Raw genomic sequence first — 25,594 nt, 5'->3', positions numbered from 1 at the left:
AACCACCAGCCCCGCCTCCCACCACTGGCTCTGGCACAGACCGTATAAGTCTGCCCAGCACTATCCTCGCCTCCCACCACCGGCTGGCTCTGCCACCCAATCTCGGCTAAGCTCCTTAGGATCCCCATTGCTTCTGAATAGGATTCCTTTATGTTTATCCCACGCGTATTTGAATTCTGTTACCGTTTTCATTTCCACCACCTCCCGCGGGAGGGCATTCCAAGCATCCACTACTCTCTCTGTGAAAAAATACTTCCTGACATTTTTCTTGAGTCTGCCCCCCTTCAATCTCATTTCATGTCCTCTCGTTCTACTGCCTTCGCACCTCCGGAAAAGGTTCGTTTGCGGATTAATACTTTTCAAATATTTGAACGTCTGTATCATATCACCCCTGTTTCTCCTTTCTTCCAGAGTATACATGTTCAGGTCATCAAGTCTCTCCTCATACGTCTTGTAATGCAAATCCCTTACCATTCTCGTAGCTTTTCTTTGCACCGCTTCAATTCTTTTTACATCCTTTTCAAGGTACAGCCTCCAAAACTGAACACAATACTCTAGGTGGGGCCTCACCAACGGCTTATACAGGGGCATCAACACCTCCTTTCTTCTGCTGGTCATACCTCTCTCTATACAGCCTAACAACCTTCTAGCTACGGCCACCGCCTTGTCACACTGTTTCGTCGCCTTCAGATCCTCAGATACTATCACCCCAAGATCCCTCTCCCCATCCGTACCTATCAGATTCTCCCCGCCTAACACATACATCTCCCGAGGGTTTCTATTCCCTAAGTGCATCACTTTGCATTGAATTTTAATTGCCAAACCTTAGACCATTCTTCTAGCTTCCTCAGATCCTTTTTCATGTTTTCCACTCCCTCCCGGGTGTCCACTTTGTTGCAGATCTTAGTATCATCCGCAAATACTCAAACTTTACCTTCTAACCCTTCGGCAATGTCACTCACTCACTGTTCCAAAATGCGGACCTGATGCACAGGAAGATTGAAAATCTAGAAAATGGGGCTAGAAATTTAAATTTGAGGTTTTTGAACTTTCCCTTTTTCAAATATACCCCATTAAGAGATCTGTTCCATAAGTTCTTGAAGGAAATTTTCAATTATTCTGAGACAAACTTTCCCCCAATAAAAAAACTTTATACGATACCAGTTCAAGAACCTAAGGAAAAAGATAAAGAGCCTACTGAAAAAGCTTTGGAACACTTGGATGTATCGGCGTTGCTTGAGCAATCACAAGAGGAGGTTGAATATAGATCCACTCTGCTGGTATCTTTTGTTTTTTTGACGGATAAAGAAGCTATCCTGAGACAATATCTGAGACAAACCTCCTCTGTGGTATTTTTGGGGGAAAGAGTTCAAATATTCCCAGATGTATCGAGAACCACACAGGAACGGAGAAAAAAATTCCTGATGATGAGACAAGAGACAGTACAGATGGGAGGTAAGTTTCAGCTTCGATTTCTTTGCAAATGTGTAGTTTTTTATGAAAATAAGACAATTTCTTTGAGCCTTTGCAACTTCGTTCATTTTTAAATGCAAAGCCACCTAACCAGCCATAAGGACCCAACAAAACGGACTTCAATTTATTAGTGACAACTTGATGTCATACTTGTATTTTATTTATATATCTCTTTGTTAAATATCCTTATCCTCTTATAAGGTTTTTTTTTTTCAGTCTCCCCAAGTAGAGGACTATGATGTTAAATAGTTTCCTACGGGATTCATCCCATATAATGACTACTGTTACTGATATTATTGTGTTATTTCTTGACAAAGCTTTGCTTTGGTATGTAATTTAAAAGTTATAAATAAATAAATAAATCAAGTTTGTCTATGTATTCCATAATTTTAATCTTTATAATAGTTTCCAATATTTCCCCTGGCACTGAAGTCAGGCTTAACAGTCTGTAATTTCCCAGAACACCTCTGGAACCCTTTTTAAAAATCAATGTTACATTGGCCACTCTCCAATTGTCAGGTACTATGGATGATTTTAACAACAGATTACAGATCACTAACAGACCAGCAATTTCATGTTTGAGCTCTTTCAGTACCCTGGGACGTATGCCATCCAGTCTAGGTGATTTATCACTTTAACTTGTCAATTTGGCTCAGTACATCTTCAGGTTCACCGAGATTTCTGTCAGATCCTCTGAATCGTCACCCTTGGAAACCATTTTTGGTACAGGTAGAGCTCTTACGTCTCCTTCCATAAAGACCAAAGCAAAGAATTCATTCAATCTCTTTGTTATATGGCCTTGTCTTCCCCGAGTTCCCCTTTTGCTCCTTCATAATGTAACAGTCCCATGGATTCCCTCACAGGCTTTCTGCTTCTGATGTACTTGAAAAAGGTGTTACTATGGAATTTTAGTAGCCACAGCAAGTTTCTCTTCATATTCTCTTTTAGCCTTCTTTATCAGTGCTTGTCATTTGGCTTGACACTGCTCATGTTGCTTCATATTTTCTTCATTTGGATCCTTTCTGCATTCTTTGAAAGATGCTCTTTTGGCTCTAACAACCTCTTTCACGCCACCTTTTAACCATGCTGGCTGTTTGCTCTTCTTTCCACCTTTGTTAATTCATGCAATACATCTGGTCTGGGCTTCCAAGATGGTATTTTTACACAACATCCATGCCCGATTTAAAGTTCTAAACTTTGCAGCCAACCCTTTCAGCTTCTTTTTAACTATTTTCCTCATTTTGCCATTGTCAGTCTTTTGAAAATTGAATCCTGCTACAGTAACTTCTTTAATGACTTCACTCCAGATATCAGCTCAAGATCTGACTATGTGATGATCACTGTTTCCCCAGCGAATCCAACACAATTGACTCTCGTACCATGCTCTGCATTCCACTAAGAACTAGATCTAAAATAGCTCCTCTTCTTGTCGGTTTTTGGACCAGTTGCTCCAAGCAGCAGTCATTTATTACACCTAAGAATTTTACCTTCCTAGTGCTCCAGGATGACATTTATCCAGCCAATAATGGGGTAATTGAAATCACACTACAAAACAACAAATTCTACATAATCTGTATCAGAAGGATTGCCCAAATATTAAAAAGTGGAGAAAAAAAACCTCAGTAAACAAAAGGAGACACACTTATTCGTAAAGCAAGCCTTCAATATATAGGTGGCTCACAATAGCCATCAGTCATAAAAAAAAAACTCCACTAATAAATTAACCAAAACCAGTCCTTACATAGCAATAACACTTACTGATACAGAATATAACTTGAAAATTATATACAGTTCTCATTTGCCGACATACATACTACTCCACAGTACTTATCATGGTATGAACAAAACATATCACTTCAGTCCCAACAGCGGTTCCCTGTTTCGCTAATCCAAGCTGCTTCAAGGGAAAAAAATGTTAACAATCCAAGACATTAAAAAAATGATGAAGTGCAACTTTATAACAGCTTTCCAGCCTTAGGCACTCACAAAATGGATGACTGTCAGTGGGTTTTACTTATAAGAAAACCAACTTTGAAAAATAGCCCCCAAGGATAAAGTACTTGTGCAACTCACAGTGCATGCACTTTTATCTGCTCACAAAATAAGGCAGTTAAAGGGAGGTAGGGAGAGGAAAGAAATGTGCAGGGCTTTCAGTTTCAAAATTCCATACATACTCATGTCACACAGATTAGAATCCACTTTAAAGCAGGTGCAAATATATGCACTGAAATAGGAGCACCATTCAGTGGACAACTGCATTTTCAAAGGAAATCCTTGTACAGGGTCTCTCTGAAAATGGGCTTTCAGGTCTACAGAAATGAGTTCCTCATAGGCCTGAAAATTGCTCCCAGTACTATGTAACCATTCATATAATGAAACATAATTAACAGAAAGGCCTATAATATACAAAAATTGATTTCAGATAGAATATTAGTTTTAACATCTCTAATGCCATCTAGAGGTGTGCAAACTTTAATAATATTCTAAGATTTGAATCAAGCATACAAGTAACCTGACCTATCAGTTTGACTATTAGGATGATCATTTTTGATGAAAAAAAAAACAGGCAAAGTGTTCTTTAGAAATACTGACCTAGTATCTTCCAGTGAAGTGTAGTATGCCTTTAACAGTGGCGTCTTGCAGTTTCTCAAAGCAACCTTTTCAAAATAAAATTCCAGTTATTTACATGCAATACAAACCATTATACACATCTAGAATATATGAAAACCTTTCAGGAAAAAGATACTGTTTTAAGTTCAATCTAAAACTAGAAATAAAATGATACATGGGTTGATCTGTCAGTTTACTGCCACAAACGTACACAGCTTTTTAAAGCATAAATGGTCATGGATTTGATGTAACACCTTTCTGGTAACAGCCAAAATCGTTGATGTTTTATTATATGCAGGTACTTTCTCTGTCCCTAGTGAGCTCACAATCTAAACCCCCCTTTTATAAAGCCTTGCTAACTACTGCCAGTGCAGTAATGCTGACACAGTCCTTTCAAACTGAATGGGCAATGTTGGCATTACCATTTGGTTTTGTAAAAGGGGGAGGGGCAAGGTTTTGTACCTGGGGTAATAGAGGGTTAAGTAACCTGCCCAGAACCACAAGGATCCACAGTGGGAATCAAACGCTGTCCTCCAAATTCTCAGGGCACTGTACTGACCATTAGGCTATACCTCTATTTTGATGATTCTTCTACTATTACAAGGTAGATTTTAATAAAAAGGTTAGCAAAAAATATGTCAAAATTCAGCATACATTTACTTTACTGCTGTGCTAATAAAAACTGTACTATCCAATGCAATTATCTAATTAGATTCAAATTACTTGGTAGTAAATTTAAAATGTACACTAACATGGTTCAACGATGAATTAAAAAAAAACTGAAAACACAATCCAGGAAACTCGAACGAGCATGGAGAAAAACAAAAGATGAACATACACTCAACACATGGAAACAAATACAAAGAAAATACAAATAAGCAATAAGACAGACCAAAACATTATACTATAAACTAAAATAAGGACAGATTACAAAGACACGAAGAAATTATACCAGCTCGTGAACAAACTCCTAGACACCAACTTGGTCACCACAACAAATACAGACATCCCATCTGCAGATAAACTTGCTAAGTATTTCAAAGAAAAAATTGTAAACCTACGCAACACGCTACCTCAGGACAACACTGATATCGAAAACTTCCTTAATGAGTTGGACCCAACCATTGGAGAATACCCAGCTGACCGAACCTGGTTAAACTTCGCTCTCCTTACCGTCGAAACAGTTACCCAGGAAATTAGCAAGTTCTCCAGCACTCACTGTCCCAACTACCTAATGAAATCCGCCCCTGACCGCTATATAGCTGCATGCATGAAAGCAATAGAAGTAGCCCTTTTTTTTGCAAGTACAAAAGCACCTTTTTTTTTTATGGAGCTGCAAGTAGGCAGCTTAATGTGCAGTGACTCAGAAGCAGACAGGCATACCTGAGTTGGGTCTCCCTGGCTCCCTGCTACTGAAAACAAAAGTGGTAAAAATGTAGAATATGATCTCTGCTTCTCACGGCTGTCATTTTCTGTGAGGAATCAGCATCGGGGCTGATACATAAGTACATAAGTACATAAGTATTGCCATACTAGGACAGACCAAAGGTCCATCAAGCCCAGCATCCTATTCCTAACAGTGGCCATTCCAGGTCAAAAATACCTGGCAAGATCCCAAAAAAGTTCAATACATTTAATGCTGCTTATCCCAGAAATAAGCAGTGGATTTCCCCCAAGTCAATTTAATAATGGTATATGGACTTTTCCTTTAGGAAGCCGTACAGACCTTTTTTAAATCCAGCTAAGCTAACTGCCTTTACCACATTCTCTGGCAATGAATTCCAGAGTTTAATTACACGTTGAGTGAAGAAAACTTTTCTCTGATTCGTATTTACTACTTTGTAGCTTCATCGCATGCCCCCTAGTCCTAGTATTTTTGGAAAGAGTAAACAAATGAGTCACATCTACCTGTTCCACTCTACTCATTATTTTATATATCTCTATCTCCCCTCAGCCGTCTTTTCTCCAAGCTGAAGAGCCCTAGACACTTCAGCCTTTCCTCATAGGGAAGTGGTCCCATACCCTTTATCATTTTTGTCGCCCTTCTCTGTACCTTTTCTAATTCTGCTATATCTTTTTTGAGATGCGGTGACCAGAATTGAACACAATATTTGAGGTGCAGTCGCGCCATGGACCGATACAAAGGCATTATAACATTTTCCCTTTTGTTTTCCATTCCTTTCCTAATAATACCTAACATTCTATTTGCTTTCTTTGCCGCCGATGCACACTGAGCAGAGGGTTTCAACGTATCATCAACAACAACGTCGAGATCCCTGTCTTGGTCGGTGACTCATGGAACCTTGCATTACGTAGCCATAGACCGGGTTCCTCCATCCCACATGCATTACTTTGCACTTGCTCACATTAAACGTTATCTGCCATTTAGACGCCCAGTCTCCCAGTCTCGTAAATTTTCACAATCCTCTCACGATTTAACAACTTTGAATAACTTTATGTTGTCAGCAAATTTAATTACCTCACTAATTACTCCCATTTCTAGATCATTTATAAATATGTTAAAAAGCAGTGGTCCCAGCACAGGCCCCTGGGGAATCCCACTATCTACCCTTCTCCATTGAGAATACTGACCATTTAACCCTACTCTATGTTTTCTATCCTTTAATCAGTTTTTAATCCACAAAAGGACACTACCTCCTATCCCGTTACTCTCCAATTTCTTCTGGAGTTTTTCATGAGGTACTTTGTCAAATGCCTTTTGAAAATCCAGATACACAATATCAACCGGCTTGCCTTTATCCACATGTTTGCTCACCCCTTCACAGAAATGTAATAGATTGGTGTGGCAAGATTTCCTTTCACTAAATTCATGTTGGCTTTGTCTCATTAATCCATGCTTTTGAAAATGCTCTGTAATTTGCAAACTTTTTAAAATATCGGTGTTACATTGGCCACACTCCAATCTTCCTGTACCACACTCGATTTTAAAGATAAATTACATATTACTAACAATAGTTCTGCCAGTTCATTTTCAATTCTATCAGCACTCAGATGAATACCATCCAGTCCAGGAAATTTGCTATTCTTCAATTTGTCAAATTACCCCATTCCATCCTCTAGGTTTAGAGAGATTCAGTTTCTCCGATTTGTCAGCTTTGAATACCATTTCTGGCACTGGTATCTCTCCCAAATCTTCCTCGGTAAACACCGAAGCAAAGAATTCATATAATCTCTCCGCTATAGCTTTGTCTTCCCTGATCACTACTTTTACCCCTCTCATCTAGGGGTCCAACCGATTCTTTTGCCTGTTTCTTGCTTTTAATATACCTAAAAAAAAATTTTACTATGTGTTTTTGCCTCCAACGCAATCTTTTTCTCAAAGTCCCTCTTTGCCTTCCTTATCAGCGCTTTGCACTTGACTTGACATTCCTTATGCTGTTTCTTATAATTTTCAGTCGGTTCCTTCTTCCATTTTCTGAAGGATTTTCTTTTAGCTCTAATAGCTTCCTTCACCTCACTTTTTAATCATGAAGGCTGATGACTGTTATCAAGTGGCCCCATCACCATTACCTCTCGCACCAGATCATGCGCTTCACTAAGGACTAGGTCTAGAATTTTTCCTTCTCTTGTTGGCTCCTGTACCGGCTGCTCCATAAAGCAGTCCTTGATTTTGTCAAGGAATTTTACCTCCCTATCATGCTCTGATGTTACATTTACCCAGTCAATACCAGGGTAATTGAAATCGCCAATTATTATAGTATTGCCCAGTTTGTTAGCATCCCTAATTTCCAATAACATTTCTACATCCGTCTGTTCATTTTGGCAAGGCGGACGGTAGTACACTCCTATCACTATCTTTTTCCCCTTTACACATGGAATTTCAATTAATAGGGATTCCAAGATGTGTTTTGTTTCCTGCAGACGTTTCAATCTATTTAAATGAAGGCCCTCCTTAACATACAATGCTACCCCTCCACCAATTCGATCCACCCTGTCACTACGATGTAATCTGTATCCCAGTATGACAGTGTACCACTGGTTATCCTCCTTCCACCAGGTCTCAGAGATATCTATTATAACTAATTTTTCATTAAGTGCAATATATTCTATGTTTGTACAGCGCTGCGTATGCCTTGTAGCGCTATAGAAATGCTAAATAGTAGTAGTAAATAGTAGTAGTAGTAATATTCTAACTCTCCAATCTTATTTCTTAGGCTTATGACACTCGCATATAAACATTTCAAGCTAGGTCTGTTGTTCCTATTTACATCATGCTCAGTACTTGACAATATTAATTTGCATTCTTTTGTCTCATTTTTATTTAAGGACACCTGATCTACTATGGTCTCTTTTGCAACCTACCCTATCTTCCCTGTTTTGGTGATATCTTTGAATGATACCTTATCCTGAACCATGCACTTCTGAGCAACTGTTGGCCTTCCCCCAGTTTCTAGTTTAAAAGCTGCTCTATCTCCTTTTTAAATGCTGATGCCAGCAGCCTGGTCCCACCCTGGTTAAGGTGGAGACCATCCTTTCAGAATAGCTCCCTCTTCTCTAGAATGTTGACCAGGTCCTAACAAATCTAAAACTCTCTTCCCTTCACCATCATCTCATCCACACATTCAAACTCTGGAGCTCTGCCTGTCTCTTGGGCCCTGCACACGGAACAGGTAGCACGTCAGAAAATGCTACCCTAGAGGTTCTGGATTTGAGCTTTCTACCTAAGAGCATAAATTTGGCTTCTAGAACCTCTCTCCCACATTTTTCTATGTTATTGGTACCCATATGTACCAAGACAACCGGCTCCTCCCCAGCACTATCTGAAATCCTATCTAGGTGAAGCGTGAGGTCCACCACCTTTGCACCAGGCAGGCAAGTGACCAGGCAATCCTCATGTCCACCAGCCACACCAGGTATCTACATGCCTAATAATCGAATCACCAACTACAACAGCTATCATAACCCTTGCCACCTGGGCAGTAGCTCCTGGAGACATATCCTCGGTGCGAGAGGACATTGCATTCCCTGGTGTGTTGGTCCTGTCTACAGGATTACTTCCAGCCTCACCAGGGTGATGCTCTCCTATTAGAAGGCCTCCCTCCTCCAAGGCAGCACAGGGGCTGCCAGATTGGAGGTGGGACTTCTCTACAACATCCCTTTAGGCCTCCTCTATGTATTCTCTATCTCCCTCAGCTCCTCCAATCTGCTACTCTAGCCTCAAGAGAACGGACTTGTTCTCTGAGAGCTAGGAGCTCTTTGCATCGAGAACCCGCATATGACATGTCACCAAATGAGAGGTAATCATACATGTAACACTCAATGCAAAAGACTGGATAAGACCCTCTCGCTGCTAGCCTACTGACTGCATCTTAGTATTACAGAGTTATTTAATCAAATTTCTTGAGGTACTAGGGATTTCAGATGAATATAATGATCCTTTTGACTGGTGTAATTTGTAATTTATTTAGGGTTTGCTTATTAGAAACTAATTAAATGTAATTCAGACTAATGAAAATTCCCCTCTTGTTGTCTTAATTAGAATTGACTATAAATGAAGAGTTAAGCTAGAAGTGGGCAGGAGCTGGGGAGGGTGGATGGGAATGCGGACTGAACTGGGCTCTTCTGTGCCTTCTAGGAACTATCTGTTAATGCTGTGGCAGAAACTTCAAGTTTTAAAACTATGGGGAAAAGTGTATGGAGACTAGCTAATGAAGTTTGCTTGCTTTTTTTTTAATTTTAAAATTCTGTGTTTATCAGTATCCTACAATGCCGTTCTTAAACCCTACCCTTTAAGCTGTGGCAGAAACTTCAAGTTTTAAACTATGGGGAAAGGGTATGGAGACTACCTAATAAAGTTTGCTTGCTTTTTTAATTTTAAAATTAAAATTCTGTGTTTATCAATATCCTACAATCCCTCTTTTTAACCCTAATTTTTAATTTACCAAGCTAAGAATAAAATAATCTCACTTACCCACAGAGATGTCCTCTTCTCTCAGAACTTCTCAGAAAGCCTATGCATATAACCAAATATCTCATTACATTAGCTCTCTGAGTGCTGTGGCTTTGTGGTCTTGGCATAGTCACCATTTGAGAAATTTTTTTGCTTTGGTGAAGGGAGATAAGCTTTCGGTCTCAGGTCTCTACAAAGCACTTAAGACCCTTTCACCCCTGAAAGATATGGAGCTTATTAGGCTCTGTTGGGTGCAGGATTTAGATACGCCCAATCATTCTTTGGATTTTAATTACCTTGACCTCCCGGATTCCCATTTTGACACTAAGTGCAGACCTAAGGTGGTGCCAGTTTCGGATATTGCATTGGGCATATCTATCAAAGTTCAAATTTTTAAATGGGCCGGGGGGGGGGGGGGGTGGGTACAGACACTCCTTTGTGTACAAAATGCCAGCGCTGTCAGGGGTCGTTCTTTCACTCTCTCTGGGATTGTTTCTTAGTGCAGTCGTTTAGAACTGCTGCTTTTTAATACTTGGAAACTCTATTAGGCTCTTGCATTCCATTCTCTCCCCTTGGAGCTCTTCTAGATAAATATGAACTCTTTGTGTTGCAAAATAGAGATGCTCAGCAACTGATTTGAAAAAGTCTGTAGTTTAGGCATGTGCGTTATTCTGAGCCTTTGGAAAAGTGATTTGCCTCCAGACTACTGGCATTGGAATAATAAATTTCATGACCTCATGTTATTAGAATGTAGGGGAGCACATTTGTCTCCCAGACGTAGAAAGCGTTTCCTCTCTATCTGGGGGCCTTATATGCACTCTCTGAATCCACGAGGGTACAGTTTAATGGTTAATTCCCCTTAAGTCTCTTTGTGAACAGTTATTCTTTTCTCTTACACACTATCTTTTATGAGACTGGGAATGGGTGGGATGGGGGATGGTTTTGGGGAGGGGTGAGATTGGGATTGGGGTACATTAGTAAAGAAGCAGCAGTGAAGATTTAGATTGGGGACTTATACATACACCAAACTGAGAGCAGCTAAAGTCTTTTGAAATATGTTTTGCATTGTTTACGGATGCCCTACATGTCCCACGAACATATGATGGGTTTCCTTACTTTCTTTTTTATGCTGTACGTTTTTCATATTTGAATTTTTGTAAATGTTGAACCATAAAGTTTGAGTGACATTTTCTGAAAATTTTAGTTAGAAATTGTTTATGTGCTTTAGGGCCCTGTTTACTAAGGCACGTTAGTGTTTTTAATGTACGTTAACAGTGTATGTGCCTACCATATCCTTATAGGCCCCTACACAGTTAACGCACGCGCTAATTGAAGGCGCATTAAAAATGCTAATGTGCCTTAGTAAACAGGGTCCTTAATTTGGACTGTTTTATTTTGTAATTTTAAATTTACTTTATGAATCTTATATATATAAGTTTGTACACCACTTAGGTATAGGTGGTATATAAGTTATTAAACCATAATCATAAGCATGAGGGGTCACAGTTACTGTTTTGGACCAGGAAACAGATTGGGTAGGAGCAGATAGGGATGGCTCCTGTCTCTCTTTCCCCTACTAGCCACAAGGGACACCCAGTAAGAGCAAGGAGGGGGGAGTAGAGGTGAGCAGACCTGGTGCTCTGTATGGAAAGGGGGACAAAACTCAGTGCTCAGTGTCAGGGATATTAGAGGGTGGGGAAACTTGGTTCTCACTATTAGGGGCTGTCAGCCTGTGGTAGGGGAATTCCCAATAGCGTGGATCCATTTATTGCCTCTCCTTCAGGAGGCAGTAACTACGACCATACTATTTGCATTGGTGAAAACAAACAGTAATTTACCATAAAATAACTGCAATGTGATGTCCATGCCTATAACCTGCTCATTCTCCACCCATTTCCTTCTCCTTTCCATGGGAATAACTATGCAAATTAGTATGAGGTAAATATCACAGCCTAAGAAGTAACTGTTACCATGCACTAATTTATGCAATAACTGTTTACCACATTTTAGTAAGCAAGCCCCTATGATTAACTCAGAAGGAAGGGAAGTGGTAATATTAGGATTTTACCTTTAAGGGATCCACAAGATCTAAAGTATGCTTTAAGGAAATTAAATTTGTTATTTTTGAATCGGCTGCTTTATCCTATTGAAAAGAAGAATGCATACAGTTGTTTATTTTTAAAAAATAGGACATTTTAATCATCAAATTAAAAGGTTTATTGCACAGATCTACAGTCCATTCAAGCAGTAAATATCTGGAGAAAAAAATCCATGATGCATGCATGAATGTAAAGGATAACATATATGTATTGGATAAAACAAAAATATTTAAGAGAAAATAAAATGACAATCAAGGTCATCATAAAGGGGGTCTTTTACCAAGGTGCGCTAGCGTTTTAGCTCACACTAAAAATTTAGTGCCAGCTGATTTTTTTTTAGAGTGAGCTAAAAATGCTAGTGCACCTTAGTAAAAGACCCACAAAATGTAGGATGAGGCAGTGTGGTTGCTGAGCTAGTCCATTTTAAGGAAATAAACAGAAATAAAACAAAAGAAAGGAAAATAAGGCAATAACTTTTAATTGGATTAAATATATTTTTGACAAGCTTTCAAAGGCACAGCCCTCTTCTTCGGGTCAGATATAAGCAAGAAATGACATCAAAATACTTGTAGTGAAACATGAACAGTATTCCAATAACAGTCTCAAGGGAAAGGCAGGAATAAGGGGTAGGCAAGGAGTGACAGGGAGAAAGCTAAGTTACTCACCTGTAGCTGAAGTTCTCTGAGGGCAGCAGGATACGTATTACCACAGTTGGGTGATGTCACCAACAGAGCCCCCAGTGCAGACACTGCATGCACATGTGCCTTCCCACTACTTCAGTAGCACAAGACCAGCAGTTGACGTCAAAAAGATTAGAGAATACAACTCTTAGGTGAGGTGGGAGGGTCTGTGATAATGTGTCCTGCTGTCCTCAGAGAACATCTGCTACAGATGAATAACTTCACTTTCTCCAAGGACAAGCAGGACATCAATTACTAGAGAGATCCTTTAACAAAAAGGCACACTAGAGTTTTAAGCAAGCACTAAACGCTAGAGATGCCCACATATTCCTATAGGTGTCTCTAACGTTTAGTGCATGCTAATCATTAGCGTGCACTAAAAACACTAACACACCTTTGTAAGAGACCCCCACAATTAGGAATCCCTAGCCACCAGGCTCACCAAAAACAACAGTCAAAAGGGACAAGACCAATTAGGAACCAATTAAACTGCACTACAACATAAAAAAATATTGTGTAGGTGAAGCCTGGAACAGAACGGGCTTAGGAGGGTAGAGTAGGATTCTAGACCCTTAACAAATTCTTCAGAGCTGCCTAATTGAACCAGCTATCACATCAGGAATCCTGCTAAAAGCAGTAGTGAGCTGTGAATGGAAGCCCTGCAAATCTCCTCAGTAGAGGCAGATTTCACGTGTGCTACCAAAGCAGCCACGGCTCATCACTTGGTGAGCAGTGACATAACCCTCTATAGTCAACCCAGCCTGAGCATAAGTGAAGAAGATGCAATCTGCTAGTCAGCTGGATAAAGTGTGTTTACCAGTGGTTGCTCCCATTTTGTTTGAGTCAAAAGAAACAAAAAGCTGGGTGGAATGTCTATGGGCTTTAGTCTGCTCCAGATAGAAAGCTAAAGCTTGCTTGCAGTCCAAGGTGTGCAATTTGCTTTCACCAGGATGGGCATAAGGTTTTGGGAATGTAGGGATATTGGAGAGGAATGTTGGAAGGACAACTGACTTAAGATGGAACTTCAACACCACTTTAGGAAATAACTTAGGATGTGTGCAGATAATTACTCTATTATGATGAAACTCTGAGTAAGCTAGACCAGCTACTAGGTCCTTAAGCTCACTGAATCTGCAGGAACGTGCAGGAACATGCAAGAACGTGCTGGACGTCAGGACTCGCAGCACAGATCAGCAAAGTGAGTGAACGCGCCGCAGACCGGCGCTGAAGAAGACTAAGGCCGGCGGGGGTTGGGGTTGGCGGTGGTCGGCAGCAGGGGGAGGTGGGCTAAAATGTGCCCCCCCACCTTGGGCTCTGGATCCCCCTCCAGCCAAGGTCTGGCTATGCTCCTGGAAGGTACTCATGTAGTTTCTGTGTAGGACAAATGACGGGATCTGGGGCCTTGCCCTCACACCAAATATATCTCTTCCACTTAAAATTAAAAGACCTCTTAGTGGAATCTTTCCTGAAAGCAAGCAAGGAAACACCCTCATGCAGTTGAAGGGATGCACATTGCTTACTCTTTCACAGGTACCAACCCTAGGGGGACATACTAATACTTTTAAAACAGGAGAATTTTTATTTTCACTCAGTGATTGGTTAAGCTCTGGAACTCATTGCCAGAGGATGCAGAGAGAGCAATTAGTCTATCTAGATTTTAAAAATTTCTGGACAGGTTCTTGGAGCAAAAGTCTATTGCTATTAAGATAGGGGATTGGCAGTATAGAATTTTGCTACTCTTTGGGATTCTGCCAGGAACTTGGAACCTGGATCATCATTGGCCACTATTGGAAGCAGGATACTGGGCTAGATGGATCACTGGTCTGAACCTACAGTATGGCTATTCTTACGTTCTTATATGTGTGGTCAAAACACTTCTGCCATCCAAGAAGTCATCTGAACCTGGTTTACTGTGTATCCTTAACCTAAAACAGGTACCTTCTTGTTTTGAGGAATGACAAAAAAAAAAAATCTATCAAGGGAATGCCAAGTCCTTGTCCAAGGCAGCATACAACTCACTTAATATGTCATGGAGTTGTCCTTCCTTGCTAGGTAAGCGGCCCTAAGGGTCATTCTGTTGAAAAAAAATGTACAAATAATAATATATATTATAATATATTCTATTTCTATTCTTCTATATTCTATTCTATTTCTCCACCAATTAAATATAAGGTAATATAAGAATATGTAAGAAAAGGGGGAATTAAATACTATATTTGTTGAATTACATTAACCTGCACTGTAAGGTTTAAGGACATGTGCTCAGAACATAAAGACCATATAATTAACTTTAAAATGTTTATTTACAATACAGGCAATGTAATAATGTTACAAGAGAGAGGCAGTTTTTAGGAATCTTTCACAAGGGGAAATGTGCTTTTCAAGATTACAAAGTCTGAATGATAAATTAGGCTGGATAATGGTAACTCACTTTGATGGAGGCTGCTGGAGATCCTCGCTGCTAAAGAAGTCTTTTGTTGCAGAGTTGTTGCTAGATACTGGAGAAAGTTTTGTTTTAGATGTGTGTGCAGCAGAGAGGCAAGAGGCAGAGCGAAGAAGCAAGAGAACAAGAGCGCCCAAGAGAGAGAACTGGGCATTTTATAATTTCTTGTTGGACCCTAGGCTGAAGTCAGGTGGGGTGTACTCGATCCAATGAAAACTCAGGGATAGCTGAGAACTGGTTTCATCTAGTTTTGAGATGGAGCATGGTAACTGGTCACATGTTTAATTAATTTATTTATTTATTGCATTTGTATCCCACATTATCCCACCTCTTTGCAGGCTCAATGTGGCTTACAATTCATCATGGATACTGGAAGTAGAAGAGAATGTACATTTGGTTTTACAGAGGGGTTTGGGTTACATGGTAGTGAAATACATGATAGTGTTAAAGCAAAAGACAATATAAGACATTTCTGGATATATTAAAGATTATACAGTTACACATGCTGATCTTTGTGATATATCTTGTCGAAGAGATAGGTTTTCAGTAGTTTTCGGAAATTGGTCAGTTCATAGACCATTTTCAGGTTGTGTGGTAATGCGTTCCAGAGCTGCGTGCTCACATAGGAAAAGGTTGATGCGTGCATTCATTTGTATTTCAGACTTTTGCACTTGGGAGGATGAAGATTAAGGAATGTGCGAGAAGATTTTTTTGCGTTCCTGGGTGGTAATTCTATTAGGTCTGACATGTAGGCTGGGGCATCACCATGGATGATTTTATGGACTAGGGTACAAAGTTTGAACGTGATGTGTTCTTTAAGTGGGAGCCAGTGGAGTTTTTCTCGTAGGGGTTTCGTGCTTTCGTATTTTGATTTGCCGAATATTAGTCTGGCTGCCGTGTTCTGGGCTGTCTGGAGTTTTTTTTTTGAGTATTTGCTCTTTGCAACCAGCGAAGAGTGAGTTACAATAGTCCAGATGACTGAGTACTAATGATCGTACCAGATTGCGGAAGACAGACCTTGGAAAAAATGATCTAACTCTTTTTAGTTTCCACACTGAATGAAACATCTTTTTAGTTACGTTTTTCGCATGATTCTCAAGTGTTAGGTGACGATCAACGGTGACTCCAAGGATTTTTAGGTTGTCCGAAACTGGTAGATTTAGTTTAGGTGTGTTGATGGTTAAATGACATCATAAGACTTTCTGTCTGGACATCTGCTATGATATACATCCAGAAGGCATTTGATAGGATTAAGAGAGTCTTTGTCAGAGTAGATAGGCTTTTTAGGGGGAGTTTTGCTGCCTTTTGTTAACTCCAGTCTCTGTGATTGCTGTCCATCTTCAGAGTTTTGTTCTTTGGAGATGTGTTGATGGGCTTAGGTATCCACCCAGCTAATGTTTGTTATCAGTAGTTTCCAGGGGGAAGGTGAAAGTAAAGTTTTTGCCTCTGTATATATTTTATATTTGTATCTGATCCAGCAAAATCAATAACTCTGACAATTACACTCATATCATGCTACACTGTAAGAAATGGTCCTGTACTACACCTTGGCAGTCTCACAACACAGGAGGTATGACCCTGTTATTTCCTGCTTGTAGTTATAATACACTGCAACTTGTTTGTCTGATTGTATCAATATAATTATGTTGGCCAGCCAATCTTTGAAAGCTTTTACAAGATTCCAGACTGCTCTTGATTCCAGTGTGTGAAACCTATCTAAATGGCCTCCCCAGCCCAGTCTGGATGCACGTCATCAATGTTTGATAATATGGAATCTAGAAGATGCTTTTTGCCAGATTAAAGGTGAAGTGTGAAATATCTGTCATTAAAAACCCCTCCAATAGATATACCACTAATCTTAATAAATCAAAGTGGTTTACAATAATATAAAGGTTTGGGCAGGAGGGAATAAAACTAGGAAAGTTATAGGTGGCCTAGTTTATGTCCTGTAATCTGTGAGTGGCCTGTGTCCACTACATGTGCATGGTTCACTGAGCATGTCTCATCTTGAAACATGCAAAGTGTGTTACATGCACTGGTGAGGCCATGTGCTCCAACATCCTTAACTTGTTCAATGCTGAGGTCTACTGACGCCTTTGGATTTCTAGTACTATAGACACCAGAATGATGATCCTTTGTTGAGGTAGAAAGGCTTTCACCTGAGTCAAGTCTATGAGAGCTGTTGAGAATTCCAATTGCTGTGACGGGCTTTAGATGGTACATGGTGTAGTTTATGATGAACACTAATAACTCCAGAACCCCAATGGGGTACACTCTGATCCTTTTGTTTCTTTCCACGATATGCTCTTTAACAGACAATCATCCAAACAGGGATGCACTCCTAGTCTGTTTAAAATAAATATTCTGCTATGATTGCAATTCATTTTGTGAACACTGATGTAAGACCAAAATATAGTGCAAGATACTAATAGTGGTGCTTCCCAATGACAAATCCGAGATACTTTGTGACTGGGATATAATCCCTGTGTGTGTGTAAACATCCTTTTAATTTTCAGAACATAACCAGTCCCCCTTTTGGAGAAAAAGGATTAGGGTGCCCAGGAAAACCATCCTGAACCTCTCACTAAAAACTTGCTCAGGGTCCTTAAATCTATAATAGGATGGAGCCCCCTTTGTGATCAGAAAATACAACGGAACCTCTTTCACGTAATGAAATAGGTTCAATAGTATTTGTATCTAACCCCTATCTTCTTTTCATAAGTACATAAGTATTGCCATACTGGGAAAGACCAAAGGTCCATCGAGCCCAGCATCCTGTTTCCAACAGTGGCCAATCCAGGTCACAGATACCCGGCAAGATCCCAAAAATGTACAAAACATTTTACACTGCTTATCCCAGAAATAGTGGATTTTCCACAAGTCCATTTAATAATGGTCTATGGACTTTTCCTTTAGGAAGTCGTCCAAACCTTTTTAAAACTCCGCTAACCGCCTTTACCACATTCTCTAGCAACGAATTCCAGAGTTTAATTACACGTTGAGTGAAGAAAGGTTTTCTCCGATTCGTTTTAAATTTACTACATTGTAGCTTCATCGCATGCCCCCTAGTCCTAGTATTTTTGGAAAGCGTAAACCGACACTTCACATCAACCTGTTCAACTCCACTCATTATTTTATAGACCTCTATCATATCTCCCCTCAGCCGCCTTTTCTCCAAGCTGAAGAGCCCTAGCCGCTTTAGCCTTTCCTCATAGGGAAGTTGTCCCATCCCCTTTATCATTTTCGTCGCTCTTCTCTGCACCTTTTCTAATTCCACTATATCTTTTTTGAGATGCGGCGACCAGAATTGAACACAGTATTTGCGATGCGGTCACACCATGGAGCGATACAAAGGCATTATAACATCCTCATTTTTGTTTTCCATTCCTTTCCTAATAATACCTAACATTCTATTTGCTTTCTTAGCCGCAGCAGAACACTGAGCAGAAGGTTTCAAAGTATCATCAACGACGACACCTAGATCCCTTCTTGGTCCGTGACGCCTAATGTGGAACCTTGCATGACATAGCTATAATTCGGGTTCCTCTTTCCCACATGCATCACTTTGCACTTGCACACATTAAACGTCATCTGCCATTTAGACGCCCAGTCTCGTAAGGTCCGCTTGTAATTTTTCACAATCCTCCCACGATTTAATGACTTTGAATAACTTTATGTCATCAGCAAATTTAATTACCTCACTAGTTATGTTAAAAAGCAGCGGTCCCAGCACAGAGCCCTGGGGAACCCCACTAACTACCCTTCTCCATTGAGAATCAGAAAATACAACTGAACCTCTTTCACCTAATGAAATAGGTTCAACTGTATTTGTAACTAACCCCTATCTTCTTTGGAATCAGAAAATACAACTGAACCTCTTTCACCTGATGAAATAGATTTAATTGTATTTGTATCTAAGAGGGAAATGAGCTCTTTGGTAAGTATTTCCAATCTCAGTGGGCAATTTAGTTATATTTTGAACAGAAACAGTAGACAATTTTCAGAACCCACTGATTTAAGGTTATAAGAGGACAGCAACCTTTGAAAAACCATAGCCTCACTCCTATAGGTAGGTTGTACAGTTCATAAGTACATAAGTATTGCCATACTGGGACAGACCAAAGGTTCAAGCCCAGCATCCTGTTTCCAACAGTGGCCAATCCAGGTCACAAATAACTGGCAAGATCCCAAAAAAGTACTAAACATTTTATACTGCTTATCCCAGAAATAGTGGATTTTCCCCAAGTCCATTTAATAATGGTCTATGGACTTTTCCTTTAGGAAGCCGTCCAAACTTTTTTAAAACTCTGCTAAGCTAACCGCCTTCTAATCACATTCTCTGGCAACAAATTCCAGAGTTTAATTACACATTGAGTGAAGAAACATTTTCTCCGATTCATTTTAAATTTACTACTTTGTAGCTTCATCGCATGCCCCCTAGTCCTAGTATTTTTGGAAAGCATAAACAGACGCTTCACGTCTACCCGCTCAACTCCACTCATTATTTTATAGACCTCTATCATTTCTGCCCTCAGCCGCCTTTTCTCCAAGCTGAAGAGCCCTAGCTGCTTTAGCCTTTTCTCATAGGGAAGTTGTCCCATCCCCTTTATCATTTCCGTCACCCTTCTCTGCACCTTTTCTAATTTCACTATATCTTTTTTGAGATACGGCGACCAGAATTGAACACAATATTCAAGGTGCAGTCGCACCATAGAGCGATACAAAGGCATTATTAACATCCTCATTTTTGTTTTCCATTCCTTTCCTAATAATACCTAACATTCTATTTGCTTTCTTCGCCACCACAGCACACTGAGCAGGTTTCACAGTATCATCAATGACAACACCTAGATCCCTTTCTTGGTCAGTGACTCCTAACGTGGAACTTTGCATGACGTACCTATACTTCGGGTTCCTCTTTCCCACATGCATCACCTTAAACTTGCTCACGTTAAATGTCATCTGCCACTTAGACACCCAGTCTCGTAGGGTCCTCTTGTAATTTTTCACAAGCCTCCTGCGATTTAACGATACTAGGAGCTCTTGTTATGTCTCATGGAGGCAGTCAAAACCCTGCCCTTGGTTTTGGATGCAGAGGTGGGTGAACCTTTCAGCTGCATGGGACAAGAGTAAATTCCTGGTCTTCACTGGGAAGAACAGGAGGGAGGAGGATATCCATACTTTTGACAGTACTAGTGCCTCCTTTGCCCTCCATTCTAGTATCTCATTGGAAGAGAAGGCTGGGCCAGAAATGGGCCTAAAGAGGATCTTAAGAGAGTGTCACTGTGCTGTATGACAAGGTTCACAGGAAGCTGCTACCTTTCTCTCTGAAGAGATGCTCTCCATGGGATGACACATCAGCAAACTTTTCTTGCGTAGCATATCTTAGGTCTGAAGCCTGGAGCCAGGCAAGTCTCTGGACACCAAATACCCATTGCAGAAGTTCTCAATGTCATATCAAAAATATTTGGACCATGTATTTTCCACACTCCTTCCCTTTGCCCAATAGCAAACGGAGCTGCTAGGTCTTCTCCCGAGGTAGAGTATCTGCAAACTTTGCTACATTGTGCCTAATGTTTCTAAAGCACATACTCATGAAGAGCTGGTAAGAAGCTATGCAGAAATCAACGTAACACTCAAAACAATTATCCCATGTCTGAGCTTCTCTCCCCAGGGGTACTTAGGAGTGAGTCGTGAAAAACTTGGACCTTTAGAAAGCAGACTGGACTACCATGGACTGGTGAAGAAGATGTTGGTTCTTGAATCCAGGAGCCTTCTAGATTCTGGAAATAAAGTTGACAGCGAATGCTAAATACCTGTAGAAGGTATTCTCCGAGGACAGCAGGCTGATTGTTCTCACTGATGGGTGACGTCCACGGCAGCCCCTCCAATCGGAATCTTCACTAGCAAAGTCCTTTGCTAGCTCTCGCGCGCCCGCGCGGCCGTCTTCCCGCCCGAAACCGGCTCGAGCCGGCCAGTCTCGTATGTAGCAAAAGAGAAACAAGGGAAGACTCAACTCCAAAGGGGAGGCGGGCGGGTTTGTGAGAACAATCAGCCTGCTGTCCTCGGAGAATACCTTCTACAGGTATGTAGCATTCGCTTTCTCCGAGGACAAGCAGGCTGCTTGTTCTCACTGATGGGGTATCCCTAGCCCCCAGGCTCACTCAAAACAACAACCATGGTCAATTGGGCCTCGCAACGGCGAGGACATAACTGAGATTGACCTAAAAAATTTACCAACTAACTGAGAGTGCAGCCTGGAACAGAACAAACAGGGCCCTCGGGGGGTGGAGTTGGATCCTAAAGCCCAAACAGGTTCTGAAGAACTGACTGCCCGAACCGACTGTCGCGTCGGGTATCCTGCTGCAGGCAGTAATGAGATGTGAATGTGTGGACAGATGACCACGTCGCAGCTTTGCAAATTTCTTCAATTGAGGCTGACTTCAAGTGGGCTACCGACGCAGCCATGGCTCTAACATTATGAGCCGTGACATGACCCTCAAGAGTCAGCCCCGCCTGGGCGTAAGTGAAGGAAATGCAATCTGCTAGCCAATTGGATATGGTGCGTTTCCCTACAGCCACTCCCCTCCTATTGGGATCAAAAGAAACAAACAATTGGGCGGACTGTCTGTTGGGCTGTGTCCGCTCCAGGTAGAAGGCCAATGCTCTCTTGCAGTCCAATGTGTGCAGCTGATGTTCAGCAGGGCAGGAATGAGGACGGGGAAAGAATGTTGGCAAGACAATTGACTGGTTCAGATGGAACTCCGACACGACCTTTGGCAAGAACTTAGGGTGAGTGCGGAGGACTACTCTGTTATGATGAAATTTTGTGTAAGGGGCCTGGGCTACCAGGGCCTGAAGCTCACTGACTCTACGAGCTGAAGTAACTGCCACCAAGAAAATGACCTTCCAGGTCAAGTACTTCAGATGGCAGGAATTCAGTGGCTCAAAAGGAGGTTTCATCAGCTGGGTGAGAACGACATTGAGATCCCATGACACTGTAGGAGGCTTGACAGGGGGCTTTGACAAAAGCAAACCTCTCATGAAGCGAACAACTAAAGGCTGTCCTGAGATCGGCTTACCTTCCACTTGGTAATGGTATGCACTGATTGCACTAAGGTGAACCCTTACAGAGTTGGTCTTGAGACCAGACTCAGACAAGTGCAGAAGGTATTCAAGCAGGGTCTGTGTAGGACAAGAGCGAGGATCTAGGGCCTTGCTGTCACACCAGACGGCAAACCTCCTCCATAGAAAGAAGTAACTCCTCTTAGTGGAATCTTTCCTGGAAGCAAGCAAGATGCGGGAGACACCCTCTGACAGACCCAAAGAGGCAAAGTCTACGCTCTCAACATCCAGGCCGTGAGAGCCAGGGACCGGAGGCTGGGATGCAGAAGAGCCCCTTCGTCCTGCGTGATGAGGGTCGGAAAACACTCCAATCTCCACGGTTCTTCGGAGGATAACTCCAGAAGAAGAGGGAACCAGATCTGACGCAGCCAAAAAGGAGCAATCAGAATCATGGTGCCTCGGTCTTGCTTGAGTTTCAACAAAGTCTTCCCCACCAGAGAAATGGGAGGATAGGCATACAGCAGGCCCTCCCCCCAATCCAGGAGGAAGGCATCCGATGCCAGTCTGCCGTGGGCCTGAAGCCTGGAACAGAACTGAGGGACTTTGTGGTTTGCTCGAGATGCGAAGAGATCCACCAAGGGGGTGCCCCACGCTTGGAAGATCTGGCGCACCACTCGGGAGTTGAGCGACCACTCGTGAGGTTGCATAATCCTGCTCAGTCTGTCGGCCAGACTGTTGTTTACGCCTGCCAGGTATGTGGCTTGGAGCACCATGCCGTGACGGCGAGCCCAGAGCCACATGCTGACGGCTTCCTGACACAGGGGGCGAGATCCGGTGCCCCCCTGCTTGTTGACATAGTACATGGCAACCTGGTTGTCTGTCTGAATTTGGATAATTTGGTGGGACAGCCGATCTCTGAAAGCCTTCAGAGCGTTCCAGATCGCTCGCAACTCCAGAAGATTGATCTGTAGATCGCGTTCCTGGAGGGACCAGCTTCCTTGGGTGTGAAGCCCATCGACATGAGCTCCCCATCCCAGGAGAGACGCATCCGTGGTCAGCACTTTTTGTGGCTGAGGAATTTGGAAAGGACGTCCCAGAGTCAAATTGGACCAAATCGTCCACCAAAACAGGGCTTCGAGAAAACTCGTGGACAGGTGGATCACGTCTTCTAGATCCCCAGCAGCCTGAAACCACTGGGAAGCTAGGGCCCATTGAGCAGATCTCATGTGAAGGCGGGCCATGGGAGTCACATGAACTGTGGAGGCCATGTGGCCCAGCAATCTCAACATCTGCCGAGCTGTGATCTGCTGGGACGCTCGCACCCGCGAGACGAGGGACAACAAATTGTTGGCTCTCGCCTCTGGGAGATAGGCGCGAGCCGTCCGAGAATCCAGCAGAGCTCCTATGAATTCGAGTCTCTGCGCTGGGAGAAGATGGGACTTTGGGTAATTTATCACAAACCCCAGTAGCTCCAGGAGGCGAATAGTCATCTGCATGGACTGCAGGGCTCCTGCCTCGGACGTGTTCTTCACCAGCCAATCGTCGAGATATGGGAACACGTGCACCCCCAGCCTGCGAAGTGCTGCTGCTACTACAGCCAAGCACTTTGTGAACACCCTGGGCGCAGAGGCGAGCCCAAAGGGTAGCACACAGTACTGGAAGTGACGTGTGCCCACCTGAAATCGCAGATACTGTCTGTGAGCTGGCAGTATCGGGATGTGTGTGTAGGCATCCTTCAAGTCCAGAGAGCATAGCCAATCGTTTTCCTGAATCATGGGAAGGAGGGTGCCCAGGGAAAGCATCCTGAACTTTTCTTTTACGAGATATTTGTTCAGGGCCCTTAGGTCTAGGATGGGACGCATCCCCCGTTTTCTTTTCCACAAGGAAGTACCTGGAATAGAATCCCAGCCCTTCTTGCCCGGATGGCACGGGCTCGACCGCATTGGCGCTGAGAAGGGCGGAGAGTTCCTCTGCAAGTACCTGCTTGTGCTGGAAGCTGTAAGACTGAGCTCCCGGTGGACAATTTGGAGGTTTTGAGGCCAAATTGAGGGTGTATCCTTGCCGGACTATTTGCAGAACCCACTGATCGGAGGTTATGAGAGGCCACCTTTGCGGCAGGTCGCCCGGCACTGACACTTGGATGTCGGCTATGTTCTGCTGGAGCCAGTCAAAAGCTCGTCCCTTGCTTTTGCTGGGGAGCCGCGGGGCCTTGCTGAGGCGCACGCTGCTGACGAGAGCGAGCGCGCTGGGGCTTAGCCTGGGCCGCAGGCTGTCGAGAAGGAGGATTGTACCTACGCTTGCCAGAAGAGTAGGGAACAGTCCTCCTTCCCCCAAAAAATCTTCTACCTGTAGAGGTAGATGCTAAAGGCTGCCGGCGGGAGAACTTGTCGAATGCGGTATCCCGCTGGTGGAGATGCTCTACCACCTGCTCGACCTTCTCTCCAAAAATATTGTCCGCATGGCAAGGCGAGTCCGCAATCCGCTGCTGGAGTCTATTCTCTAGGTCGGAGGCACGCAGCCATGAGAGCCTGCGCATCACCACACCTTGAGCAGCGGCCCTGGACGCAACATCAAAGGTGTCATACACCCCTCTGGCCAGGAATTTTCTGCACGCCTTCAGCTACCTGACCACCTCCTGAAAAGGCTTGGCTTGCTCAGGGGGGAGAGCATCAACCAAGCCCGCCAACTGCCGCACATTGTTCCGCATGTGTATGCTCGTGTAGAGCTGGTAAGACTGGATTTTGGCCACGAGCATAGAGGAATGGTAGGCCTTCCTCCCAAAGGAGTCTAAGGTTCTAGAGTCTTTGCCCGGGGGCGCCGAAGCATGCTCCCTAGAACTCTTAGCCTTCTTTAGGGCCAGATCCACAACTCCAGAGTCGTGAGGCAACTGAGTGCGCATCAGTTCTGGGTCCCCATGGATCCGGTACTGGGACTCGATCTTCTTGGGGATGTGGGGATTACTTAGTGGCTTGGTCCAGTTCGCAAGCAATGTCTTTTTCAGGACATGGTGCAAGGGAACAGTGGACGCTTCCTTAGGTGGAGAAGGATAGTCCAGGAGCTCAAACATTTCAGCCCTGGGCTCGTCCTCCACAACCACCGGGAAGGGGATGGCCGTAGACATCTCCCGGACAAAGGAAGCAAAAGACAGACTCTCGGGAGGAGAAAGCTGTCTCTCAGGAGAGGGAGTGGGATCGGAAGGAAGACCCTCAGACTCCGCGTCAGAGAAATATCTGGGGTCTTCTTCCTCTTCCCACGAGGCCTCACCCTCGGTGTCAGACACAAGTTCACGGACCTGTGTCTGCAACCTCGCCCG

At 42.7% G+C, this 25,594-nt stretch overlaps 1 protein-coding gene across 1 annotated transcript in view; it reads right to left on the bottom strand.

Moving 5' to 3' along the window:
- MSH4 (mutS homolog 4) overlaps positions 1 to 25,594 on the bottom strand; it is a 183,149-nt gene that overhangs the window by 65,547 nt on the left and 92,008 nt on the right. Inside the window, exons 9-10 of the mRNA XM_030205714.1 lie at positions 12,063 to 12,137; positions 4,066 to 4,130 (exon numbers count right to left, since the gene is read on the bottom strand). Coding sequence (XP_030061574.1) covers positions 4,066 to 4,130; positions 12,063 to 12,137 — 140 coding nt within the window. The remainder of the gene's footprint in view (positions 1 to 4,065; positions 4,131 to 12,062; positions 12,138 to 25,594) is intronic.

The sequence above is a fragment of the Microcaecilia unicolor genome, chromosome 6, assembly GCF_901765095.1.
Source record: "Microcaecilia unicolor chromosome 6, aMicUni1.1, whole genome shotgun sequence".
NCBI lineage: Eukaryota > Metazoa > Chordata > Amphibia > Gymnophiona > Siphonopidae > Microcaecilia > Microcaecilia unicolor.
This window is presented reverse-complemented; position numbering and strand designations above follow the sequence as displayed.